The 26,524-nt window shown below is 43.9% G+C and overlaps 1 protein-coding gene across 3 annotated transcripts; it reads right to left on the bottom strand.

Moving 5' to 3' along the window:
* pacsin1b (protein kinase C and casein kinase substrate in neurons 1b) lies at positions 1–26,089 on the bottom strand. 3 transcript variants are annotated; one of them, XR_013077748.1, is made up of 11 exons: positions 25,973–26,089; positions 9,434–9,559; positions 6,612–6,768; positions 6,294–6,529; positions 5,804–5,959; positions 5,208–5,383; positions 5,002–5,122; positions 4,274–4,398; positions 3,594–3,790; positions 450–2,744; positions 6–386 (listed from the first exon to the last, which is right to left on the bottom strand). XR_013077748.1 is itself a non-coding variant. In XM_076742138.1 (10 exons), the coding sequence occupies exons 2-10, from the start codon at positions 9,491–9,493 to the stop codon at positions 2,635–2,637; spliced, it is 1,338 nt and encodes a 445-aa protein (XP_076598253.1). In that variant the 5' UTR covers positions 9,494–9,559; positions 25,973–26,089; the 3' UTR covers positions 1–2,634. The 3 variants fall into 3 exon arrangements, 2 of the variants coding, with proteins under 2 accessions (XP_076598253.1, XP_076598261.1); XM_076742138.1 differs by having other exon boundaries at positions 1–2,744; XM_076742146.1 differs by lacking the exon at positions 25,973–26,089 and adding an exon at positions 14,198–14,296 and having other exon boundaries at positions 1–2,744.
* Positions 26,090–26,524: the final 435 nt, after the last annotated feature.

The following is a 26,524-nucleotide window of genomic DNA, read 5'->3' as shown; positions in this document are numbered from 1 at the left end:
TTTCCAATGACGTCTTTTATTGTTTTGCTTATGCAGATGAACAGGCACTACAGTTTGGAAATTACAGCTATTAGGCCAACTATGCTAAAAAGGAAAAAACAAGAAAGAATGCCCTCTAATCTTCTAAAAAGTCTTCCTCGACACTGCAGATCAACGTTTCCAGCATGAGCAACGGACGGAAAAGAAAGGAGCATCTGAGGATCTTTTTTAAATATGATTCACCGTCCGTCAGTGCATCACAGGAGTTTCACAGTGGACGCTGCAGTTGTAGCTTCACACGTCTGCTTTCACTTCTGAACAGTCCCATTCTGTTTCAGACACAGTTGAAGTAAGTTAAGATGCGGAAGTCTGTAAATTCATATCATCATCAATCAGACAAAGAGGGCCTGTGTGTCCTGTCAGTGTAAACTGAGCTGGATAGGCCAGAGTCGGATTCTCTGGAAGCGAGCTCTCGTTCACTGACGGTTGAGAGTCTTTGGAGTGGCAGGGTGGTAGATTTTAGTAAGGCAATATGTATTTTCACCCCTCTGAATCCAGTTCTTACAAGGAACGACACCTTTTAAAAAGCATACAGAAGCAGAAACAAGCGACGTTTCCCTCCCGGACCTTCTCTCTCGCAGCAGAAAAGCCAATCGTCTCATCAATATTTCAGAGACAGATCCTCTTTCTGCTTTCTTGTCCTCGTTGCAGCTTTCTCTGTCTGCGTCAGTAAGAGAACACCCGCGTCGCTCACTGACGAGGGTGTAGTTTTCGCCAACACCTGTGGTAACCAGGAGTAACAAACCAGTCTCATATAACAGCTACTGTACCACCGCATGCACTCATCTTTGAAGAAAGTTTGATTTAGGTTTTCAAAGTATTTAACCATAAAGATGGAGCCGATATTTAACAATGTGTATTTTGGTACACAGTGAAATAGACCAATCAGGACTGACTATGTTAACCAATGGCGTCACTGTCCTCCTGATAAGAGTTTTCATTTGATCCGGAAAATGTCAACAATTTTGGATAAACAAATTGAGGCCGTGCCACACCGATCAGTGTGGGAGCATCAGCATGCACATAATCACAGAGATAAGAAGCTGATGATGGCGAGTCTCTGACATCTGAAGTAAACAAAGTAAACACACTAACTGCAGAAACGGAGAAAATAAATCAAACCTCGGTCGTGAAATGAAGCTAATCTCCGTACAAAACAGCTGAGAGTTTGTATTCCAGGCGGCTTTTGTTCATGGCGCCTGCATAATTAAAAGAGTCTGATGTGAAAACAAAGCGGGAGGAGGAACTCAGTGACAGGTAATGGTTCGAACAGGCACCTTGTTAGAAACAGCCGAGGTTAATGTAAACAATCCTTGCACGGTTTGGGAGGGGACATATTTCCATTTCAAAGAGAAGCTCTGCTCAGTGACTTTTATCTCATGTCGAAATGCTAATTCAGCAACATGCTGTGGAGTGCAGCAGGAAAACAACTAAACGCACTGAAGGAATAGTTCGACACTTTGGGAAATATGTTAATTCGCTGTCTTGCCAAGAGTTAGATACCGCTTTCATCTCCACATGCTAAATATGAAGCTAGAGCCAGCAGCTGGTTAGCTTAGTGTCTTCAGTCTGGATTAAATAAAGGATATATAACTTGTTAATTGGTGAGTTTTAGAGGTGCTGGTAGGTGGATTTTGTTACCTTCAGACAGAGCCAGGCTAGCTGTTTGTCCCCGTTTGCAGTCTTTATGCTAAGCTAAGCTAACCAGCTGCTGGCTGTAGCTTCATATTTAGAGTATGAACATAAGAGTGGTGTTGCTAACACTTTATATTAAGGTACACATATTCACCATTTTAACTAGCTGCTTATTAGCATGCATATACTAGCATACTGTCATTACAATTCACTTTTTGATGTTTTATTCAGGCCATTAACAAAGGCTTTTCCCACAATAACCTCCTCCAAAATTGTCTTACATGAATTATGATCTTACTAACCTAACCCTTTAAATAACCCTAAGCCCCAGAAAAAGGCATTAAAAAGTGCTTATAATGACTAATAAAGTGCCAATATGCTACTAATATTCACACTAATATGCAGCTACTGAAATGATGAATGTGTGTACCTTAATAAAATGTGTGACCCTGGTATCTGTCTTCATATCTAACTCTCAAGGGGAAATCAAATAAGTCCATTTCCCAAAATGTCAAACCATTCCTTCTATTCTAAACATGTAAATATCTCACAAAGCAAACAAAACACTGTATCAAATGAGAAAAAAAAAAACTGTACGAGCATCCAGACTGTAAAAAAAGATTAAAATATATACATGAAATGCACATCATAGCTCGTTCTGGCTATCCAGGCACCACTGATGAGACCATATCAATATTATGATGAGAGAACATACTGTATGGCATGTTAGCATCACATCTGAAATCAAACACAGCTACACACCAAAGAGACTAAAATATTTTGCTTCAGTTGCAGTATTTGGAGATGATGTGATCCTGAACAGAGCGTCTGTCAGTAAAGTCTTCTCTGTGATGAGCGCTGAGATGAAGACAGCCCGACAGGAAGAGGAAGCTTTGCTTTCAAGTTTCTGGCAATGTGCAGTTATGACTGGACGGTTCAGTCTGGGTGTGCCTCCGACAGTTAGATCGGCTCCACGTAGTTGGCCGGGTAAAGACCCAGCTGGCCGCTGTCTAGACGACCTTTACACCAGCCCTGCTCATCCTCCTCCTCCAGCTTGGTCAGCTCATCCCCTTTAGTGGTGAAAGGAGACAGAAACGTACAGCAGGAGGACAGTGGTTTAATAAAGTCAATGTTAACACGGATCCTCAACAAGAACATAAAAGAAATACACCACCAAAAACACGTTATGAGTATCAGACATTCACCCCATGCAGGCCTTGTAGCATGGAAGGCAAAATACATGGCTAGTTTCATCAAGATACGTAAACATTTTTTAAATATAAATGACATTTTCTACCAATGTGTATGTAATTTAATGTTGGGCCTTTCTGTGTGGAGACTGCGCGTTCTCCCTGTGCCTGTGTGGGTTTATTAACCAGACGGGAACATTTATTTTTGGTCACTCGAGTATTGAAAGAATATTTTGACATTTTGGTAGCAGGCAGATTGGTTTTCTTTGCAAGATGAGAGGACTGATACTGGTCTCATATTTGTCTGTTAAATATGAGGCTACAGCCAGCAGCTGGTTAGCTTAGCTTAGCATAAAGACGGGAATGTTTTTATTGCATTGCAGCTGGATTTCTGTTGTGATCCATTGTAACTGCTGATTTAAAAACTTAACACTTGAACATATCGGGATAGTTGACAGGAATTAGCTTTGATGAGGTCAAGTAATACAAGAAATCTGAGGTACCAAGCAAAGCATGCCAGATCTACAGAGTCTACAACTAGTGAAACAACCATGAAATTGTTAATCATGCCTTAGCTGTCAGGAGTGGATACTGCAGGAAAAACAAATCAAATATGTTGACAGTGAACATTTTGCAGCTTTGTTTCATGTGAATATTTTGCATTTGTTGTGTTAAACTGTACTCATGTGTACCCAGTGACCCGGTGGAGTCAGCAGGCGTCCTGCTCACCTGTTCTGAAGGTGAGCTCGTCTTGCTCCTGGCCATCGTAGTCGTACAGCGCTCTCACCCTCACGCCTTTGGCCACTTCTTCGGAGAAGGGGTTTGACCCTCCGTTGGTGTCGTTGCCCGAGTTCGGCGCCGTCTGGTCGTTGTCCGACCACTCTGTGGAGGCCGTGTACGCCTGGTTCTTCTCGTAGCTGCTGACACTGAACATTACACATATCAGCAGAACATGCATTTTCAGTCCTGCAAGCGAAATGTTATCATGTTCTAACGTCACCTCTGCCACATTACTGCCGCTGAGCAAGTTTTATGTTCTTTTACTGTCTACTTTGTTGTTAAGTATTTCTACTATCAATCCTCACACTACTACTGCTGCCATAAATATTATTACCATTAATACTAATACAGGACTTCTATTATTTCTACCATTAGCAGGTATATTTGTGTAGCTGTAATAAAAGATGATAATAGTTACTTATTTATAAAACACTCACATACAAAATGACATGAATACCAACAAATATGAAAAATGTATCACTGATTATACCAGATATAGTAAGCAAAAATAAACGTATGATTTACAGTGATGACTTGAGAATGTGACGACAAACATGCAGAAGATGATCTGGATAAGAGCTTCCGTTAAATAGATTAAAAACATCAGGTATGTCAGTGTTCGATCTTACCTTCCTCTGTCTCCACCTTGAGCGTTATCTACTGCTGCTGTGATGTTAGTCAGCATGACCCCTTCACCGCTTTTCTTTAACTTTTCTTTCTTGCAGATGTTATGGGTAAGGTCTGGGTTGTATTCCTGCAACACATGAGACGAAACACGAACGGTTGAGTTTGCTTTAGTTTAGGTATCACTCAGTATGTCACATTTAACTACTTTTGAGCATTAATAATCACATGATGCTCATCAAAGCTGGACGCTGTCTCAATAGTTATAACCAACTTTTCATATTACCACTTTGTCAGCTCTACATCTGGTATCTGACTTTTATTAGTAATCTTTGCCCTTATTTAAGTACATTTTTTAACACTTAAAGTGCATTTTCCTGATTATACTAAGGGTACATACAATGAAGGACTTTTACCTGAAACACAGTATTTTGGTAGTACTTTAACTTAAGTAAAGGAATACTTCCTCCACCACTGCACCACTGAGGTTTATACAGATTAAACAAACTACATGTTAATTAGTTAACTTTGCTGGACCTCTGGACATACAAACTGTGTCCTACTGCTTCTGGGCTTTATGCTAAGCTAAGCTAACCTGCTGCTGGCTCATAATTAGTGTACAGACATGAGCAAGAATGCAAATAAGCAAAACATCAAACTATTCCTTTAATGATTGGACAGAGTGCATCGCAGAAGGCTGCAGGTCTCCATTTGAGTATGAGTATTTCCGTACCTCAAACTGTGGCCAGTTCATATGCATGCCGGGGCCGTGGTTGTTGTTGAACCACTTCAGATCCTCCTGCGCACTGGCTGATGTGATGGTGCGTTCAAGTTCTCCATACACTGCAGCATAACTGTGAGAAGACGGCAAGGATTTAGCGAATGAGTGACAGCCGATGGCCGCGACTCCTCATATTAACCGTTTCAAACGTCTCAAACCTTTGGTCTTCTGTGAGGTTGAGGTGGCGTTTGACGTCCAACAGCACCTCCCTGAGGAAGCTCAGCCTCTTCTCTTCAAACTGCTGGCACTGATTGAACACCTGCTCCATGCTTTCCATATACGGAGAAGTGCAATTAGTCAGCTCATCCAGGGCCTTCTCATACTTCTCCTTGGCCTGGGTGATGACATACACACATGCAACAAACTCAGCCTGAAATCAACGATGATATACGACATTTTCACTGCTGCAGGGACGACAGATGTTTCAGTGACACATGTTGTGTGGTCGCATGTGAATCCCTTTAACCTGGAAAAGGACAACAAATGTGTATTTAAGCACGAGAAAGAATCTCGTTTCAAGAGTGTGAAGGTCAAGGCCGTCAAAGTCCAGTTCAGCCCAGAACGGCTAATGCTGGAGTAGTGGGGGAGAAACGTGGAGGGGGAGGTGCGGTATGCAGTCACACATTAACAGTTCTTCCCTGACGACTTAAAATAGCCTGTGAGCTGATTTGCTTTTGGCTTGATTGTGGAAAACAACTTTTGCATAACGGCAATCCCTCGGGCCTGTTAGCGCCGCGGCAGCTGATGCTCTCACCTTCTGGGAGTCTTGTTTGCACTTGTCCACTTTCTCATGCAGTTTCTTCTGCTGGTCAGCGGTCACAGAGGCCTCCCCCCGACTGTTGGCCTCTCTGGTGGACGCCAGCTTCTCCTCTTTGCAGGCCATGTGGAAGGACTTCTTGGCAGCTTCGAGCTAAAGGAACAAGATGACGCTTTTTTTTTTGCATGGATCATGTATGTTGGGTAAATCAGTATCAGAAGTATACACAAGCACGATGATCTGATGATTATTTTTTTGCTGATAAAATGTTTAGAATTTTTGAAAAATGCAGCTAACAGTCTCCTAAAGGTAAAGGTAATGATATTACAATAGCTTGTTTTTCTCAACCAACAGTCCAAAACCTAAAGATATTCGGTTTGCCACCACATAAGACAAACAAAAGCAATAAATCCTCAGAATTTGGGAGCTGAAACTGAGGGAACATTTGGCATTGAATGGACGTTTATGAAAAAAGACACCTCCTCACCTCCTTTAGCTTTTTGGCCCAGGGCTTCTGGGCCTTCTTGAAGCCCTCCTCTGCCTCTTTGGTTTCCTTGAATCCTCCCATCATCTGTTTGTGGTAGGAGTCTTTCTGCCAGTTCTTCACCTTCTCAAAGTCCTCGTTGACCAGGTTGTTTCTCACTTCCTGGTGACGCTCGCTCACCTTCTCCGCCTCCGTCATCAACGCAATCCAAGCTCGCTCCACTGAGCCGTACTGAGGCCCTGGTGGAGGAAAGCGGGTGTAGCATCAGATCAAAACGGAAAAAAACCCACAGATATTGTGATAGTGTGAAACACCGCTTACCTCTGTCTACCAGCTGTCTCCATCTCTTGGACCACTCAGTCAGCTGCTGTGCGTAGGCTTTCTCGATTTTGGCACGCTCCTGGATGCAGTTCATCAGGTCATTGCAGAGCCGGTGACCATCGTCAATCCGCTTCACTGTACGTTTGTAGTTCCCAACCTGACATAAAAACAACGTCTCAGGTTACTTTGTGTAAATTACTGTGCTCTCTTGGAAATCAATACGGGGTCAGGTATTGATCTACTGCTGGTGATTAGCTTAGCTTAGCATAAAGCCTGACCTGGTTTGGACCAAAGGAAACAAATATACTTCCTCCTTGGAGGAAAGTAAGTAAGATCATCTAAAAGCTCTGATTGGTGGAGAAGGAAAGAAATTAGCTATCATGAGATCTGTCATGGCTGAAGATAGCATCATAGCAGCGCCGTGTTAGTGAGACACCTGCTGTATGCTGTATTGCTGTCGTTAGCATCCATGTGTGAGGTGTCGCCTTTAAAAGGAATTCTTCCCTCAGCCTGCAGGTGATGCATTGAATAGGCAGGAGGGCGCAGCAGGGAAGAGATTACTGCTGTGTGTGGAGTTATGCAATGAAAGCAGAGGATGGGTTAATGTCATATAATTTACAACTCTCCACGGACGCCGGAGCAGGAACCTCCCAGAGAGCTATTAACTTTGCCCAGACGCACAGTGAGAGAGAGAAGAAGGTTAAAATCCCGGCTTTCTGCATTCGTTTCACACCTTTATGGCAGAAAAAAAAGGCCTGCATCTTTGCTGAGTGTTTAATAGATGTTTTCCTCCACCTCGCCGTGAAAGCGGCACTCAACAAATCTCAAATGTGGACCAAATGAAAGCAGCTGCAGGACAAATGATTGTATCCCACACCGCCCCCCCCCGCTTCATCAGCAGCCAGCCGAGTCAGCGATCAGCAGGCAGCGCTGCAGCAGCTCCACCGTAATGCAACGAGTGACTGTGATGGAGTGACTGTGTGCTGGAAACAGGCACCTTTGCTGCTCCAGCTAATTCCTGAACGCACTGCCCGACTGGAGGATAAACACGAAGAGGATAAAACACAGCCGAGCCTGAGAGGAAACGGATTATAAACCCTGAACGTATGAAGCGACAATACGTCTCCTCTGTCTCGAATGCTCGCTGAGCCCATCCGTCGCACGCACAGCATCTCAACACGCAGCAACATGATCGTCAATATTATCTGTAGCTTAAGATGTGTCCAGCTTTTTCCTGCTTTGAACACTGTGAACACTCACCAGCTCTCATTTATAATGAATGGACTTCTGGGAACTTGTTGCTCAAATTACTTTGGACGGTCGGTGCTCAGGAAAGGCTGCTGGTGATGTAATCATGTGGGAGAAACTCAACGCTAAAGCTAAAAGAGCTAAAACAATAAATCAATTCTGCCAATATTTTGATAAACGTGACAAACACCCTCCTCCTCCCTGATGATTTGCAGCTTTTCTTTGTCTTTTGTGGCAATAATCTGGATATTTTGGGGCTTGGTCTATTAATCAGACAAGGTGAATTGAGAAAACGAATAACAACCGATAATTAAAGTCATTATTACTTGCAGTTCATCTGTCCTCAGATACTATTTGCAAATGGTTTTTATTGTTTGTTTACATAGAGTACATTTGCGTGAAAATATTTGGTCCCACGTGGGACAACACAAGGAGTACGAGACATTTTCAGCAATCACAGGAAAACCTTAACTGACCAATTAATGACAATTTTCTGTCAAATGACTTGGATTTGTGTGATTTGCAGCTCAAACCGTCTGCTACTACAAGCAGCCGCCGCTTGACACAAACAGCAGATGGCTTCATTTTGTGATATTTAGTTGATGCAGGCCTGTCTGCCAGTTCTAAAGCTGTGTGAGTCAACATGGAAGTTAGGCAGTGCATTAAAAAAACGTGTGCAGTGTAGGCACAGGCAGATACAGCAGTAACAACTTTAACAAGCTTTATTAGCTTTATCAGCTTTAACAAGCTAATAATGATAGTTATGTAGAAGCCAACTATGACCGCAAAGGTTCAGGCCCCATTTATCTCACCTAAATCCGTACGCAAGAACTTCCTGTATGGACAAGAAAGTTGATATTTAACATGTGAACATGCACAGATTATGGATCTTCCATGAACGGGTCAATTAACAGAGCTAGCACCCAAGATGTGAACCTACTTAACAGAAGCAAGTGAGGAAGAAAACTAAGCGAACCTTCAAAGATTGTTGGTTGTTCAAGAACGAAAAAGACAGAAACACGAAGGTTAAACACTGCAAACAGTGTCATCTCTAATATGAGCTCTATCAGAGGTGGAAAAAAAGACCTGAAAGTGCTCAAAAACACAACTGCAGCACACAAAAGAGACATCAGTGGCACAGGAGGAGGCAGAGTGCCACTTCAGTGCCATCCAGAGATGAAAGAATTAGCAGCAGTTATTGGTGAGAAGTCCCTGATGGTTCCACTCAACAGCACAGGCTGGACCCGAGGAGTGAATCATAAGGAGAGACGAGCGCTTATAAACAGAAGATTTATAAGACTAAACAACGGCACCACAATGTCAGTGTCATCAACAGAGCTGCGAACGAAGCAGCAGGTGCTCAGTGATCAATCACACCTTGATGACTTTGGTTCTATGAGTAGAATTGAGCTCGCGGTTGTGTGTGACTTTGTGCCTACGTGCTGCTGATAAATGAGGCCGCGGGTCTTTCTTTGCGCCTCCCAGATGAAGCAGGTTCAGTGAGAGTTCATCACCAGACAGCGTCAGCTCCCAGTTAGCTTTAATCTGTCAGATACCGCTCCCTGCTGTCTCACCTCCCAGAAGCTGTCTGTGGTCTCGTCCTGGCTGGCGGACTCGTCGTAGGCTCCAGACATGGTCCCAGATTTGGCGGGGTGGCTTCAGGCTGTGGTGGTCTGCAGCAGGGTGACGCTCCTCATGCACTGGGAGAGAGGAGGAGCACGGAGGAGTGGAAACTGTGAGCAGTGCTAACACAGACATGAGATGCACAGGCATGACATTCTTAATATGCTTAGAAGCTGCAAACAGTGTTTCCATATACGGCGTCTCTGGCATTACTCGCTAAAATAATCGTCTCACACCATCAGAACAAACAGCACACAGTTATGACACTGCAATTAAAACAATAAAATAAAATAAAACAAGCCTGTGTGTTTGTTTTGTTTCAGCCCATCATGAACAGATTAAATGCTTACTCCTGCAGCTCGTGAAGACAGTATCATAATCTGGATGCTTTGTTCATGCTCTTATAATACCCATAAATGTTGTGTCATGCATTTCAAAGTGGATGCAAAACGTTTATGTGATGAGAGAAAGGCGGCGCACATGAAAGGGTTATGGAGGAGATGATCAACCACACAGAATTAATACAAATCAAGCTGTTTTTAACAGACAATAGATAACATAACTTGATGGCTGGCGAACAAACAGCATATTGAAACTAGGGCTGAAACTAACTTTACTTTCATTATCTGCCTTTTGTTTTTCCATTAATCGTCGATAAAATGTTGAAAAACCATGAAAAATGCCTGTTGCATTTTCCTGAAGCCCAAGATGACTTCTTCAAATTGCTCATTTCATCTGTCCAACAGTCCAAAATCCAAAAAGATTCACTTTACAATCATATAAAACATAAGCAAGCACTGACACAACAACTGACACGCTGGAACCAATGAACATTTGGTAAGAAAACTCATCACGATTCATCGATTATGAAAGAAATAGCTGATTAATGTGATGCTGTATGACTAATTCATCTATAAACTGGCTCAATCTATAAAAGTGTAAGAATATAGAAATACATGCCGCTCATGATATTCAACAGTCCAATACAGCATCTTCAAAGTGCTTGAGATGCATGATCGTATGAAATTTGCATACAATTTGCATTAAATTGAGTATTTTTTGCTTAATAAAAGACTGTTCTGTCAATCAAACAGTTGCTTTAGCTCATGTCATCGTCCTTAAATCGTGAGAATTATACCTGCTTTCACAACGTCGCAAACAGATACTGTGGATGAGATAGTGGCTGAATAAAGTACGAAGTCCCATCTGAAGGTGACGAGATCAGTGATTGCCACCACAAGTTCACCAGCTGAGCATTTTACGTTGCACATACTGATATCAGATGTGCTCTGGTACTTACAAAAACCATAATCACCCTCATAACCTGCATAACCTGCACCGTGAGTGCTTCTCTCTGTCAATACATTTAATGACTGGCTAGTAATTTTCAGGGGCACTGACTCACCCGCTGTCAGAGCACTGCAGCCTAATTGCAGAGTAATCTTCCCGCATTCGAGTCAACTAACATTATCCCAAGGCCTCACTGGAACACCTTACGCTGCTGCAGAAATGAACAGCTGTGACATGATTGCTAATGATGACACTGAAATAAGGACAGAAAAAGGCGGCCTATGACAGCGGAGAAAGAGAAGATATGAAAACTATTTATTCATCCATCCATCCAGGCCCTGGTCCCGAGCCGCTGTTTGTTTGGGAAAGTCAAACAACTGCAAATACGCACAAAACAACTACACAGGCACAGAAAAGCATCCAGAGACTCGAAACAAGAAGCAAAATAACCACAAAGAGAAGCAAAAAAACAACTACAGACAGATTGAAATGAGGCTAAACAGACACAAAACAACTAGAGAGAGACAGAAACGAGCACAAAAGAGAAGCAACGAGACACAAAACAGCTACAAAGAGATGCAGCATGAATGCAGGGGAAGCAGAGTGAGATTACAAAGTCAAAATCTGTCCGTGTGTCTACTTATCTCTCTGCACGGGGACTGATGATTACAAGAAAACCACCAAACAATGGGCGAGTGGTGATGACAGAAAGACAGACAGACAACATGAACGTCGTCCTGGTGCCGCTGCAGCCTCACCGGTGCCACGCTCACCTCCATCCGTTCAGGTTCAGTTCACAACCCAAACTGCAAATTTCAACAGTGGCTGCCCTGCCAAAGCTCACACGGCGTACTGAAATAATGATGGGCTAAGAGGTAATTAACCACGGCCAATCACGTTTATTGTTACAGCTTCATAAAGCCAGAGAGCCTCTGGTAACGACCTCTTTTGGAGGCACCAAATTACGACTTTGACCAAATCTGTTTTCACTTTTTAATCCCATTCAACAACATAAACAGATTTATGTTTTGTTTTGTTTTTTTTTCATGATAAGAATTAGCCTGATTTTGGTTTTGCACATTTGTTAGGTCATTCAAAATGACATGACAGTACTGTTGGTTGAGAGCTTTAAAAGTTATGCGCAGCTATGATCTATATTTGTGCAAAGGGAGGAAATGACAAAAAGTAGCTCCTGGCTGAGTTACTGCAGCTGTCTGCACAGTGATCTACTTCAGCAGAAAGCAGACTCCTTGTCTGCACGTATGTGTTTTTGCTGGAGTCCATCATGTTTCCTGGAGCTCTACAAGTATGAGAACATGACTCAGCTCGAGGAACACCAGAGTTTTCCTTTAAGTCTTGGATATGAGAGCCGCCCACCTGCACATGAATGCAACAGACGTTTTTTTAACTGAATCCTCACTTTCAACAGCACGACCCCACTACGATATGATAACAAAAGCCCACACATTTGGTTTACTTTAGATAGCTGCACAAGCATAAATCAGTGAAGTGAGACCACAGCGAGATAAAAAAAAGGATTTATTGCAAAAAATTAGGATATGAATGTGTGCAGGTGAGGCAAGCACAAAACAAAACACACCCAACAAACAGAAAGAGCAGATCAAGATAAGATGCAAAGCAGGGATGCAAATGAAGCGGATGACAAGCATGAGATGACAACAAAACAGCGAGGAGAGTTATTTGAAAAGACTGTTATCAGCGCAGTGAAATGCCAGCTGCACTTTCAGTGAGCCGCTGCTGGAATACCAAACATCAGTAAACTCATGACACCGTGAAAGCCTTTCTACGAGGAGCTGAAATAACGGCATCGGTTGCGATGTGCGAGGTCATTTCTGCCATTGTGCTTCATAAAACAACCAAAATATGCTGAGAATGAGTCATCTGAGCTCCGGTGAATGACAAACTCATGACATTTTGGTGAATCTCTTACTTGATTTCTTGCAGAGGAGAAGATAAATACCACTCTCATGTCTGTAAAGTAAACGCAGCCACAGCCCACAACTGGTTAGCTTAGCTAAGCACAAAGACTGGAAACAGGGGGAAACTGCTAGCCTGATTCTGTCTGAAGGGAAGAAAGTCTGATTTCCAGCACCTCCACAGATCTTGTTTGTCTTACAGGCAGAAAAACTGAAGAGTGGGAATGACAGGTTGTGGTTTTACAGGGTTTATATGCCAAACTATTACTTGGCTGTGGGCAAGAACCTCCTCTCCAGCTTACCTGGCAACCTTGAGGTATAACGTGTTGATTAGCGGTGCCGGTAGGCAGATTTTTGTTATCTTTGGACAGAGCCTGACTTGTTGTTTCCAGCCTTTATGCTAAGCTAACAGGCTGCTGGTTGTAGCTTCATATTGACAGATTCACAGATTTTGTGACGATTAGTCACAAAAGTTCATGAAACATCACGACATTGTTCCAGGTCGGCGCTGTCTGTGTGCTGTATATTTCTGTGTCTGGTCTAACTGACACCACCAGCTGATTAGAAACCGATGACTCTGACTGTCTGATGAAAAACCTCAAAGAGCCAAAGCTGTTGATTCAGACGGACTTGATGCAGAGGAGACACACATGAAACAATAGAAAGAGAAGGAGCAGTGATGTGTTTTGGTAGGAGGTCAGGGGGAGGGGCGGGAGCTGCATGGGTATTTGGGTCAACCGTGGACCGATGGATGGAGCAACACATCTGACAATGAAGAGAGGAAAGTGAGGAGAATCCAAAATCCAGCTAACCGAGGGAAACCTCCACAACGGTCAAACCCAGCAGCTTTGGGCAAAACAAATGCCTCCACCGGATGCAGCGTGGAGCACGGCATGAGTGGGTGTTTATCATGCTTGGTTAATCCATTAGCTACATACCGAGAGGGGGCTTTTGTTCAGGATAGCCCTTTGCTTGGCTCTCGGAAAGGCAGATTATAGTGTAAGAAAACAGCCGCTGACTAGCTTCTTCCACTTTGTTATGAAAGCCAACAAGCAGAGATAAAACTGAGACAGAAATAACAGCATGGATCTGATTGTATTTCTAATTTCAAGCACGACATCTTGGAGTTACTCATTGTAGACAGACAAACAATAAGCGACTCTCGCACTCGCACACAGAAACCCAAACATTGGCAGCACACTCCAAGGTTTTATCACCTTCACGCCGCTGTGATTCATTCCTCACTCCTCTTTCATCAGTGCAACCTGCCGTCAGAGATCCTCACAAGCATGCAATGAGACTGAAGAGCACCGGGAATCCCCGTCCCTCTAACAACGAGTGCACGGGCTCCAAAACGCCTCACCGCTCGCACCGCGGCGAGCCAGCACCATCAACACGTCAAGAGAGTCAAACCCAGAGACAAAGACCAGCAACACGCCCCGAGAGAGAGGGAGAACACAGCCCCCCGCCAAAGCAACAAAAGCTTACCCCCAGTCCTCCATTAACAGCGGCTGAGGCTGCAGCTCGGAGAAAAGAAGACACGTGGGCTCCTCCGGCAGTCAGCCCCTCTCCTCCTCTTCTCCCCTCACGTGCCTTGTATTTTTGCGTCCTCTCTGACTGACGGAGCATCAGCGTGCAGAGCAGGAGGAAGAGGACCACTAATCTGTGATCTGAGATCTTCCTGCCTGGAGCGCTGTGCAGGAACGACTGTGTGTGTGTGTGTGTGTGTGTGTGTGTGTGTGTGTGTGTGTTTCTCAATGAGTGAGGGATAATCCTGTGGTGCTTTGCTTGAATGGCTCAGACAGAGCAGCAGGCCAGAGGGACGGAGAGAGAAGGGGGGATGGAGTCGGTGGGCTGCTGCTGCTGCTGCTGTTTATGAGCAGTGCTGTAGATGCTGTGGATGCACGAGGGCTTTAATGATCAGACTTGGGTGGAGCTGGTGGAGGCAGCAGAGTTTCATTTAAAAATCAGATGAAACACCAGAAAACTGAAGCGCTTCTATAATAACAGCACACAGTGGGTATTATTACTGAAGTTATTAGTCCTGGATATCGTTTCTAAATGCTGGGAAATACTTTTCTACCTTCTTAAAACAGATGTAGCTTCTTCAAAAATGAGACGAGTCTGAAGCTCCTGTATGAAATTGACATTCACACCTGCTTTTTCAGGTGGTGAAGATACCCACCTACAATAAAATGCTCAGGCAAGAGGAATTTATAGTTTTATTTTTGTGCATCAGAGGCTCTGGTGCATCATTTTAGGAATGCCACTACAGCTTTCAGCTGCTTTAACTGTCTGTCCTCCTCTCTGTGATGACCTACACGGCATTTTAACACCGTCAAACTTAAGAGCATAAAATAACTTAATCCTGGGTCATGATGCTCCTGCTGAGCTGCTGCGCTGAGACATCTGTGTGATCTGCTATGCTGACATTTAAACCGAGTGATCACAGACAGGGTTCAAGGTGTTTTCTGTCACACGGCCCCCCCGGCTAACCTCGCTATTTCACAAAAAGCTCAGTTTTTCATTAAAGAGCGAAGCTGAAGTTTTCAGATTTATAAACTCTGGAAACTGACTCTGGAAACGTTTACTTACTTATTTCTTAGAGTGGATGTTTTCTGAAAAAGGAGGATGAGAAGACCGGAGGGGAAAACGCTGCAGAAGGTGATACGTTTCAAGATTTTGGTCCATGCAGATAATAAAAGAGGCTCCATTTCAACACACCACAAACTCCCTCAGTAGGCTCCAGCAGAGGTCAGGCAGGGTGGGGGCCGACATCGAGCTGAGCATGTGAAGGGTGTGTATAAGTAAGCTGTTCCGAATTTGCATGAAGGCCGGGCAGCAGGTCTGTGCTGTTGACAAGGCAGCCATAACCTGATTAATAATTAGACAAATTGCCATAAAGCTCAGAACAGCTGCTCTGTATGAAGGTAGAAAATGCAGCCAGCTCACATCCACAAGTGTGACGACTGCATTTCACCAACCCGCTTCTTTGGCACTATTTACAGCGCAGTCATTGTCCGAGACATGTTGCGCATTCAAAAACAACAGAGGGGGACCTCAGTCACGGTCTCAGCTGCAGCTCGACCGCCTTGCCAACCAGACTGACGTGATGTCTCAACCTGACCGTCACGAGGAGACGAGTGTTGAGCGTGTTGACAGAACAGGTGAGGTGGAGGACAGAAAAAAGGGCACAGTGGTGAAAGGTGAGGTGAGGATGATGATGAAGACAGACGCGCTGTTACACTCGTGATTTCAAATCCAGACAGGCAGCAGAGCGGCAGGGTTTGACGGATGAGTTTAAAGAAGACGAAAAGTCTGCAGCCATGCTGGCAGCTCTGTGAGGCTGCACATGCCGCGCTTTGAGCTAACATGCTAACACAACGCTAACAAGCTGATGCTTAGCAGGTATGTTTAGCATCTGTTCAGTGGGTTAGCATGACCCCCCCCCCCGTCAAGACTTATGAACTGAAGCTCACAGTCACATTCATTGTGATTAAAGTCCAGTCCTCCGTTGACAGTCCCTGCCTATGCTTTCTATTCTAAAACAAGAAATATGACTAATTTCACAGCAGATATCAGGACAATATCATAGACAGTGTGATGGAAAGTGTATTCTTTCAAACAAAGTGAGCCGTACTTGTTCTCCAAAGCTGTGACAGTGTGAAATCAAGACAGGATACTGTATGCTAATAAAGCTGCACACCCCGCGGCCTGTCAGAAACTACAGATTTTTAAGCCTAACTCTGAATGGACTTCTGCTCACAATCGAACTTTTCTTGCTTCGTTTGCCATTTTGTTTTCTTGCTCAAACTCTCAGCGGAAATAAAGGAGAAACTACTTGCTGCGTTTGCTGTGTTTTTGTTTCTGTATTTATTCTTATTCAGCACTCACGTAGATGCTTTACTGCAGTGTGTTAACTACTAAGCTTCCCAACCTCCAGAAAGTAATACAAACTTTTATATAAAAAGTTTCCTGACAGAGAAACACAATAAAGTAAGTGGAACAGAACACTGCACTTCAGTTCATCCATCACACCGAAGAAAAAAGACAGCAGGAGCAGAAAAACATGGCCGCCGCTGCTGACATTTTCCAAAATAGTTGATAAAAATGAGGTGACGGAAGGAAGGAAAAGCAAGCAAACAATCGCCTCTTATGCTCCCTGGCAGTCACACAGTAGCTTTTTGTCAATCAGTGAATGATTTCCATCCTCTTCCACCCTCACATGCATGTAAACATCCACTGGATCTCTCAGTGCCTCCTGTACTGTCGCTCTTGGCCACGTTATTCAAATGCGGCACTTTTTCTTTCCCTCAGGAGGACAAACTGCGCTGCTGCTGCTGCTGCTGCCCTCATCAGATTCAGGTCCTATATATAGAAGCACATTCATCAATAATTCAGCCGCCGTGTAAACAGATAGACCGACCTGACTCACGTGAAGAAGCTCGTCAAGGTTTGATGTAATCTCACGTCACTGTCAAGACAACTGGATTATGAGACAGCGCGATCAATACAGGCGAGCAGCTGCAGGCCTTGAAGACCGTTTGGTCTTTGCATCCACGAGTGTCAAAGGCCTAAAGCCCAGATCAACACGAGGATTCATCTGAAACGTAATCTTATGATACGTAAAAGAACATCTGGCCTCCCTCTAAAGATCTGACTATTGATGAGGAAGCCTTGATAACAGCGGCTCTCATGGTGTTGCTTAATAGCCAGCAGTAGAGGAATGCAGTTGTTGTGCAACTCCCTGCTACAAATACGCCAAGAGGTATGAATAAAACAGCAGAGCATTGTTGGAAAATGTTCAGAAAACAGATCAGAAAAGCTGCTGATGCTGTATCCAAGCTTACAGTGAGAGAAAACCCTTAAAATTATAGGAAAAATATCAGATATATAATAATTCAGGCAGCTATAAACGATTTATCAAAACCTCGACAGCCAGACGGTAGAACAAGTGGAACTCATTCCTTTTTCTCTATAATATTCATGTATCATCAATAATACAGAAGTTCTGGACACAAGCAGGCCTAAATACATGTACAAAGGTCCTACTTTTAGCAGCTAGAGCCTTAATACAGCACCGTTAATGTGTTATTGATCAGCAGAGGCCAATTATCCACACAGGAAACAGAGCCGCCGATCATCAACAACAGAGCTGGACGATAAATGGAAAGTTAAGTCAAACAGCGGCTGATCACGCTTTATTCACGTTAACGTGTGCATGCAGAGGATGTCCGAGCGTGTGCCTCTGAAATGCCACTGTGAATACGCGAAGAGGACGACAGAAAGGCGATCCCTCTGATCCAAAAACTGAGATCAGGACGGCTGAGTCGATCTCTTCATCTGAGTGATCTGCTGAAGCTGACTTTTTGGCCTGTTTTAAATTCACACCAAAGAAACCCTCATCCATTCATCTGAGCCAGAGTTCATCATCTGTTCATCATCTGTCTGATAACATGGAAACACCTGCAGGAAAAAGCTCACAGCTACAAATCCAGCAATGCAGCTGTAAGTCATCAACCAGAAGCTCTAAAAGCAGACATTCAGAGGCGTCGTCACAGAACAGAGCAGCTTACTGAACCTGGTCTGTCCTCCCTGCCGCCGCTCCGTCCTCCACAGCTCCACTCCAAGTAATTACTGACAGCTTTCAGGAGAAACGACACCTGAAACTCAAAGAGTGTCGCTGCCCAACTGCAACCGTGCAGGAGCACGCCTTGTCTCTCACACACACACACACACACACACACACGTGGACTGAACTTTGACAGATCCTTGAGAAGACAGCTTAGGCCATCAATAATTAGCTAGCAGCAAGGAAGGGCGGAGACCGAGAGCGAACACATTCCTTAGAGAGGTGCCATGTGGTCAGAGGAAGGACGAAGGAGACGGAAAGTTACTCATCACGATGATGAAGGCAGACGGGAAGAACAGAGAGACGAGACGGCCTCACAGGTGGTTAGATAAGGCTGCTCTGTGGAGGACGGACGGGGACGAGACAGCATCAGGTCAGCCGCGCTGTGTCCTCTCGATCAATACAGATTTGCTGATGTGCAGCGAAGGCCACGTGTGAAGCCCGCCTGTCTTTCCGCTGTGGGTGAAAGACGTCTGGACAACAATACGTCAATATTTCAAAGAATTATGCATCAATAAAAGAATATCAGCATCCGCAGAGTGAGAGAACTGATTTTGGGAGGACACCGTTTTGTCTCTGAGACAAAAGCATAATGAAGGCTTCGACACATTTGAGGACAAACACACAAAGCTCTTTTGTTATTTAGCGTGAATGAAACGAATCCGAGCAGGCAGGTGTGTGTCCTCTGCAGCGGCGAGGCTTCCCACCGGAGCGCACGAAAACAACTGGCGGGACTGTCGGTTGAAAGCCTGAGACAAAGCCAGCAGTGTGTCCACGCAGACAGACGCTCATCTCCCCACTCTGGACCATCTGTGTATCATCTAATCATGTTTCTCCCTGCGGGGCTCGCTCCTTTTGACCCCGGTGTTACATCCCATTACAGCAGGAAGTAATATACGACCCCTGTGCAGGCAAAAAGGGGCTGAAAGGGCTGCAGGCCTGGTCTGATTACTTCTATAGAAAACACAATCTTATAATTGAGTCCTGCAGTGACAACATCCAGCATCCTGAGGTCATGAGTCCAGGTCTTCCCAAATACCCCACTCTTATCTATTATTTGTATTTTATTTATCCAATTTGAGAGTATTTCATTTTTTTCTCTGGAAATCAACAAAACTAACTAAAGTTGAGCTAAAATAACAACTTATATAACTATGTTTTTGCTATAACAACCTGATGTTTCAGTTATTGATTGGATTTGTTTTATCTTTGGACAGAGAAGCTAGCTGTTCCCCTCTGCTTTCAGCCTTTATGCTAAGCTAAGCTAATCATCTCCTGGCTCCAGGCAGATATGAGCACGGTGCCGACTTTCTCATCTCACTTTTGGTACTAAGGAAATAAAAAGTTTCCAAAATGTCAAACTCTTCTGTTAAATATTCCAGACTCCCTCATTATCACTGCTGTGGTGCCCTTGAGCAAGGCCCTGAAGCCCCAGCTGCTCCAGCAGAGCTGCTCAGTGGCCAGCAGATCAGACTGTGGAGCCGCTGCAGGAAAAGAAAGCACTGCTGTGAGCAAAACTTCCCTTTATAAATAAAGATTAACAGTGAAATAAATAAAATAATAAAAACAAGTTTAATCTGACCGAGCGTTCACTCTTAACTCTAAAGCTTTCTATACTCTGTGTTACAGGCAGTTTACAGCTGCAACTGAAGATTATTTTCATTATCAATCAGTCAATTATTATCACGATTAATCTACTTCCCAAAGTGATGTCTTTAAATTGCTTCTTCTGTCCAACCAACAGTCCAAACCACAAAGAGAGTAGTAAATCTTCACATTTAAGAAGCTGGAAGCAGCAAATGTTTCCTGAAATGATTGTCAAATAGCTGGCAATTAATTCTCAAATCGATTAATCGACTACTCCTTGCAGCTCTAACACACTTTGGTGGATACTTAATAAACATTCCTCAACCTGCAGAGCTGCTGGACGGCTGCCGAAGGGCCGCAAATACTGAAAATCAATGAAACTGGGTGGAAGTATGGGAATTCAACTCAACCAATGCGGGAGCTTTTGAACGTACCTCACAGTCCTCCTCAGCAGCTGTTCTGGAATTGCAGATGTTAAAGTTTCATGTTGACTGAATTAAGACTGAAAGTTTCACTTCATTTTGAATTTACCGCACAAAAGAAGAAATAAACACACTCCTGTCTTAACCCAGTTCCTACTTATCTCTACACAGACATGACAGACATCACCCACAAACAGTCTTCCACTTCCATCTGTCATGTGACGCCTCTTGGAGGTTAAAAAGAACAAACATGGCTGCAAAATTTGTATGCGCGGGTGAGGCTGTAGGGGTGCATTTAGTATTCTGCGCAGAGCCAGTCTCATACTCCAGGGTTAAAAGAATTCAATCGATACTCAAGGGCAAGTGTGGAGGACCCTCTGTGCTCTGCTCTCCGTGCCAGTTTGTCTGTAATCAATAACCTTTTTTTTTCCCCCCCTGCCCAGTGCAGAGAGTCAGTGTGGACAGGGCGTTTATTGAAGCCCCCGGCTCAGCTGCTGGAGTCAGAGTGCGCCCACGCTGAAGCTGAGACTGAGCAGGAAAATGGAAACGACTCATTCAAAGCTGCTGCAGCTGCTAAAAGCTATGAGAGCCACACACACGCACACACACACACACACCCACAAAAAGCCTCTGTTGTTGTTCTCATGAATGAGAAGTCCTCTGGCTGTTGGAAGTGAGATCCACTCAGAGGAAACACCATCAGTGATGCACTCAGTGCGTGTTCGGCTGCTGTTCGGTCAACAAACTGGAAACTATGAATCACAAGCAATCGTGCGGTACAGAGTGATTTACACAACAGTATAAATAATGAAAAGCATATGAAGTCTGTGCTAAAACAAGGAGCTGATTCATTGATTATTTGAGCAATATTTAATCTAAACACAGATGATTCATTGATTCAGTCATTGTCTGGTTCAACTTCTCAATTGTGATTAATTACTGCTGTTGTGAAGACGTTACTTTGGACTCCATGAAATTAAAATTTCAGTGTTTGCTGATATTTTATAGACAAAGTGTTTAATCGATTAATGGAGGAAATAATACACTGCAGCCCTAAAATGAATGAACCGTTCTGATAACTGAAGTTTGGAAACAGCAGTGATCTCATTTCCTTTTATTAGCTGTTGTGGAACTTATCTTATCTTATCTTATCTTATCTTAGAGCTGATCAGTGCTCCACCAGCTAAATTCTGTGTGTGTGATGTTCATATACAGGAAAGTTTGTTGAGATTAAACGAATGAATTGATGAGTCAATCGATCGCTAACCAAACATTACCTAGTTCCAGTTAAAGCTTCTCAGGCGTGATAATAAAGAATAATTCTTATTTCAAGTAAACTTCCCAGAGCCCATTGGCCTGTGTATGAAACTCATCAATCGATAATGAAAATAAGTCGTAACCTTTCGTCAAACATAGCCGGTCCAACTGCTGCACACAGACCATCGTCATGGCAACATCAAGCCCTCTTCCTCTCTCCTCCTCCGGCTCGACAGCACTTCACTGGCACTATAAATCTGACATGCTTGAGCCTCGGAGGAGCAACGCAAACCTGGAGCCAGCAAGCTCTAATAGCCTCTCCTTGTTCCTCTTAAGCTGTGAGATGGCTTTTGTAATGCACCATCTACAACAGAGCGGCCCCGGGGACACGGGCTGATTCACGGCCCTCCGGAAAGTGGAAGCATGCGCGTCGCACGGCGCGGGTTCACGGCGACGGATCCCACAGCTCAACGAAACTCTGAGCGGCAGTCATACGAGGCTGACCTTCATTAAACGCTGGTCCCCAACTTTTCTGTCTTGTGACGCCTTAAAACGAAGCAGCATCCACTTGTGAAACCTCATCACACCTTAGAGCCTTTAGTGTCAGCAGAAGCGAATTGTGAGCTGTTCAGTTTCTCAAGAAACAAGCAAACATGACAAAAATGAGAGGAAAAGTCGGAAAAAGCTCAAATGATTTGGTATGACAAATGTCATTTTTCTGTGTTTAATCATCTTGCGACTCTTTAGAGTTGTCTTGGGATCATGTGAGAGAAAAGCAGCAAATTTTCACATTTGGGAGCCTGGAACAATCGTATTCTTGGCCTTTTTGCTTGAAAAACTACTTAAAGGATTCATCGATTATCTGAAGAGTTGACGATTCATTTACTCATTCATTCACTCTATCGACGAAGAGACTGATCATCAGCTGTAGATTGATCATTTTGACCAGAAAATGCCACAAAATAATGACAAATGCCCATCGCAGCTTCCCGAAGCCCACGATGATGTAGTCAAACTGCCGGTTTTGTCCAAGCAACAGTCCAAAACCCAAAGATATTCAGCAAACCCTCACAATGTTTAGCATTTTGGCAAGAAAAAGTGAATATATTGTATTGAAATCCTGAGAACAACCTCAACCCAAACTGTCCATCTGTTCGTGAAATCATCATCAGACCTGGAGGCTCCTCGAGATAAAAGCTCTGCATGGCTGGACCGTGCTGGCATGAAGCCCCCTGCTGCTTAGATTCTGCTGATTCAGGATCTATAGGCACGGTGCAGCACAGCCAGACACTATAGACACAGCGGGAGGGGAGGGGAGGGGACGGGGGTCTAATCAGCGTCCAGGAAAACATCCCCAAAACGCCTCAAACATAACATAACAGAACTCCCATGTCTGCTGTAGATCTGCCTTTCGTGGTCGGTTTGCTGAATCAGCTACGGCAGAAAAATGGGAACTTCTAACCTAAACCGACACCTACCGAGACAAATGGTGTGTGTATCACTGACACACAGGATGTTTGTTAGGCTGGAATGATCAATCGGAGAGTCAGTTGACATAAAAGCAATCAGCAACCCTTGTTACATAATCAATTAATCGTTAAAGTGACTTTTAAGGCAAAAAAATGCCCCCAAAATTCCTGATTTTAGCTTCTCTAAGGTCATTATTATTGATTTTCTTAAAGGACCGGTGTGCAGGATTTCGTGGCATATAGTAATAGAAAATGCAATGCATTGTGGGAAGCGTACACGCTACTTTCTCTGTGGGATTCTTTAGAGAGGGTTTTCAGACGCAGCCTTAGTTTATGATGATATGAACGCATTTAGGGTTCGAACTGTTGGTCAAAACAAAGAGTCTGAGGGCATCACTTTGGGTTCTGGGAAATCTTTTTTTTTATAATTTTCTGATGTTTTGTGTATAGCATTTCATTTCAGCTTGTAATCTGTCAGCGCTTGTTAGAGAGCATCTTTGGCCGGGCTCATCCTGTCTGTCGTCTTTCTTTCAAGAGACACAAAACGATGGGTGGCGTTCACTCTCTGCCCAGCAGGACGACTCTTTTTGCCGTCTCGTGCCGGCCCTCCACTCCACAGTTCAACAGCTGCACGGCGCGTTTCCTTCTGGTGTGTAATGACAGCTCTGACCTTTTCCCTCCTGTATCACAGCAGCACCCACCGCACAAGTCAAACTCCCTGAATCTCTTCCTTCCTGTGCGACGAGCGGCTTTAAAGCCATGACGGAGGGGGCAAACCCCTGGCCCTTTAAGGAACTGCAGCCTGCCTTTCTGCCATGATCCCCTGCGAGGATCCTATCTCAGGCTCCGATTACTTTACAGTTCAGACCAAAGCCAAAGCCCTGCTCCCACCGCCCGGCCTGTGCATCTTTACTGCATCTCAACATGCATGCAGGAAGCTTTAAGAGGATCCATATCACACACAGCAGCTTTGAAATAATGCTCCAAACTGCACATTCAGACGCTAACAGACCTTGCAGCAGAGCAGCGTTAACTTTGAAACAATTATAACTTATTTAGTGTAGCGGTTACTCTCTGAGGAGCTGAGATAAAATGAAAATTTTAATTGCATGGATCCAAACCCAGACATAGGGGAGAAAGGCTTAGGATGTCTGCAGCCATATTCTTGGTCACAAAGGCAAAAGGGACTAATAGAAAAGAATAGCTTAGCTTAATTGCTTTGAATCAGCTAACGTCAGACGGGGCTGGTGAGCACCAGATGTGACATGCCCAGCTTGTAAATACAAATGGGAATTGGACGCAAAACAGCGGTGTCCATGCCCACTGGGAATTACACGGTCAAATCTATAATTATTTACACAGAAAGAAAGAAAAAGACAGCGACTTAGGGCTTAGTCTAATTAATTACATTAGCAATGACTGCTCATCTGTCACTGCGCCCGCAAAAACAGAGAGGGAGTTGAACCGGGAGCCGCAAATCAAATGAGCGTCCCTCATTTGTCACATGAATTAATCCAATTAGGCACTCACTCAAATCAAAGCACTTGAACATGTCTGCAGAGACGCACACAAAACCACTCACGCCTCTCTCTCTGTGAATAAGCCTCAGCTACGTCCCAGTGAAATACGGCAGAGAGTTTCTAGGTCTGATACTTGAGTGTACAATTAATTCTCCAAACTAAATAAATCATGTGCTTATGGATGGACGGCCCTCAAGTATCTGTGCAGTGTTGTGCTAAACTACAGAAAGGAAAAAAATCCCTTTGTAGATCACTCGCTCACTGTATATATTCCTCTGGAACCATTCAGAGGACCCCAAATGATCCCCTCATGATGATCAGACATGAAACGAGATGATTTCCTCATAACAAACAGCACTTCTACTGCTTGTTTACGCTCAACAGAGGACAAATGTTCTAATCACTTTTCTGAAAAAGGGCATAAATGCCAGAAAATTGGGAAAAATGAACACCACAATTTCCTACAAAGGTGACGTCATCAAATTGTGTGTTTTGTCCAACTTACAGTGTAAAACTGAAATGAGCACAATTATTATTATTATCAATCATTAGTACAATCGTTATAAACCAGTTTGAGAAGCTGGAACCAGCAATTATAAAAGAGTGGCTTATCCCTTTAAGACAGGAGGAGGGAGCACAATGTGTTGCTTAATGCATACATCAAACCATTGCTTTCGATGGCACATTTCCATTACAGATGCACAGCAGCCTGTTGTACAGCACGTGCAGATGCAGTCCACGAGCGATCAGAGTTCAGAACCGTGGACAGAGCTCACTCAGAGATCAGACACCACGCTCACATGGAGGTCAGCAGCATCACAGCACCCGGGACCTGATCTGCCACCAGCTGCTCACTGATAAATCAAAGAAATGTGCTGGTGTGGAGGAAGCACAGCCCCCCCAAGAGAAAAGCTTTCTCTTTCACTTTAAACACCCCCCCCCCCCCCCCCCCCCGGCCTCTGCTGCAGCCAGCACAGGCTGCTGCTGGGTCTCCTCACTGCATGCTCTGCACAGCAGCTCCTGCAAATGCTCTTAAATGTACTTTCCTCTGTCAAACTGTGACGCTAACGCATAGCTACAGATCCTGGTCCATGGTGATGTGACATGGGTGTCATGAAGCAGGTGTACAAAACTGCAGGTTACACGATGCAAAGAGGCTGCAATGAGTATAATTTTCTTCCCAGTATGATTAACTTTCAGTGATGTGGATTTTAATTTTTTTTTTTTATCAAAGACCATCACTGGATGAAAAATGCCGGTTCTCGCCGTTGGCAGATGTAACGGTTCAGCAGTATTAACTATGAAATTAAGCTAGTTTAACAACGACAAACCTAAGCTAGCTGCTTTTCGGCTATAAAATATTAAGAATAACATACCGAAACGAGGATTTAATCCAGCTTCTTTGATTTTTTTTTAAACTGTAATCATTGTCTTCATCAGCAGGGACTTGCTCCGTTGTATCGCTGAAAGGAGCCGCCAGATGGGGGATGGTCTGTGGGGTTGAGTCAAGGTAGCCGTAAGGAATAACAATACATCCCGGAAGTTCTTTCAAAATAAATGTGTAAAAGAAGGTTCGGCGGAAACGCACGTTGGAAAAATAAAACGAATAATGTTATTCAAACAAGTAATTTTGAGATGTCACCCTGGGGAATTCTTGCATTTTGTAGACTAAAGTATTGTTAAATTAACCGGGGAAATAATCAACAGGTTAATCGATAACAGTAATGGAGTGTCATGGCAAGCTGAATCGAAACCCCGTGCGCTCTATGTTTTTTTGTTATTTGGAAATTATCTTATCTCACATCATTGAACCCATCAACCTGCCATTACAAGGCTTAACCACAGCTCTGTTTTAGTATGGGATCAATAACAGAAGAAGAAATGGTTACTGAGGGATAAACTGTGAGCGAGTGATTTGTTTTTATCAT

The sequence above is a fragment of the Chaetodon auriga genome, chromosome 2 (assembly GCF_051107435.1).
Source record: "Chaetodon auriga isolate fChaAug3 chromosome 2, fChaAug3.hap1, whole genome shotgun sequence".
Classification (NCBI taxonomy): Eukaryota; Metazoa; Chordata; class Actinopteri; order Chaetodontiformes; family Chaetodontidae; genus Chaetodon; species Chaetodon auriga.
This window is presented reverse-complemented; position numbering and strand designations above follow the sequence as displayed.

What these genes read in the sequence shown, in the direction of transcription:
- pacsin1b (XM_076742138.1), bottom strand. Translation starts at nt 9,493, where the DNA reads ATGTCTGGAGCCTACGACGAGTCCGCCAGCCAGGACGAGACCACAGAC. An exon ending in CCACAGACAGCTTCTGGGAG is followed by an intron (nt 6,769 to 9,433) that starts GTGAGACAGCAG and finishes TTTTTATGTCAG; the next exon opens with GTTGGGAACTACAAACGTAC. An exon ending in AACCTCACAGAAGACCAAAG is followed by an intron (nt 5,123 to 5,207) that starts GTTTGAGACGTT and finishes GTCTTCTCACAG; the next exon opens with TTATGCTGCAGTGTATGGAG.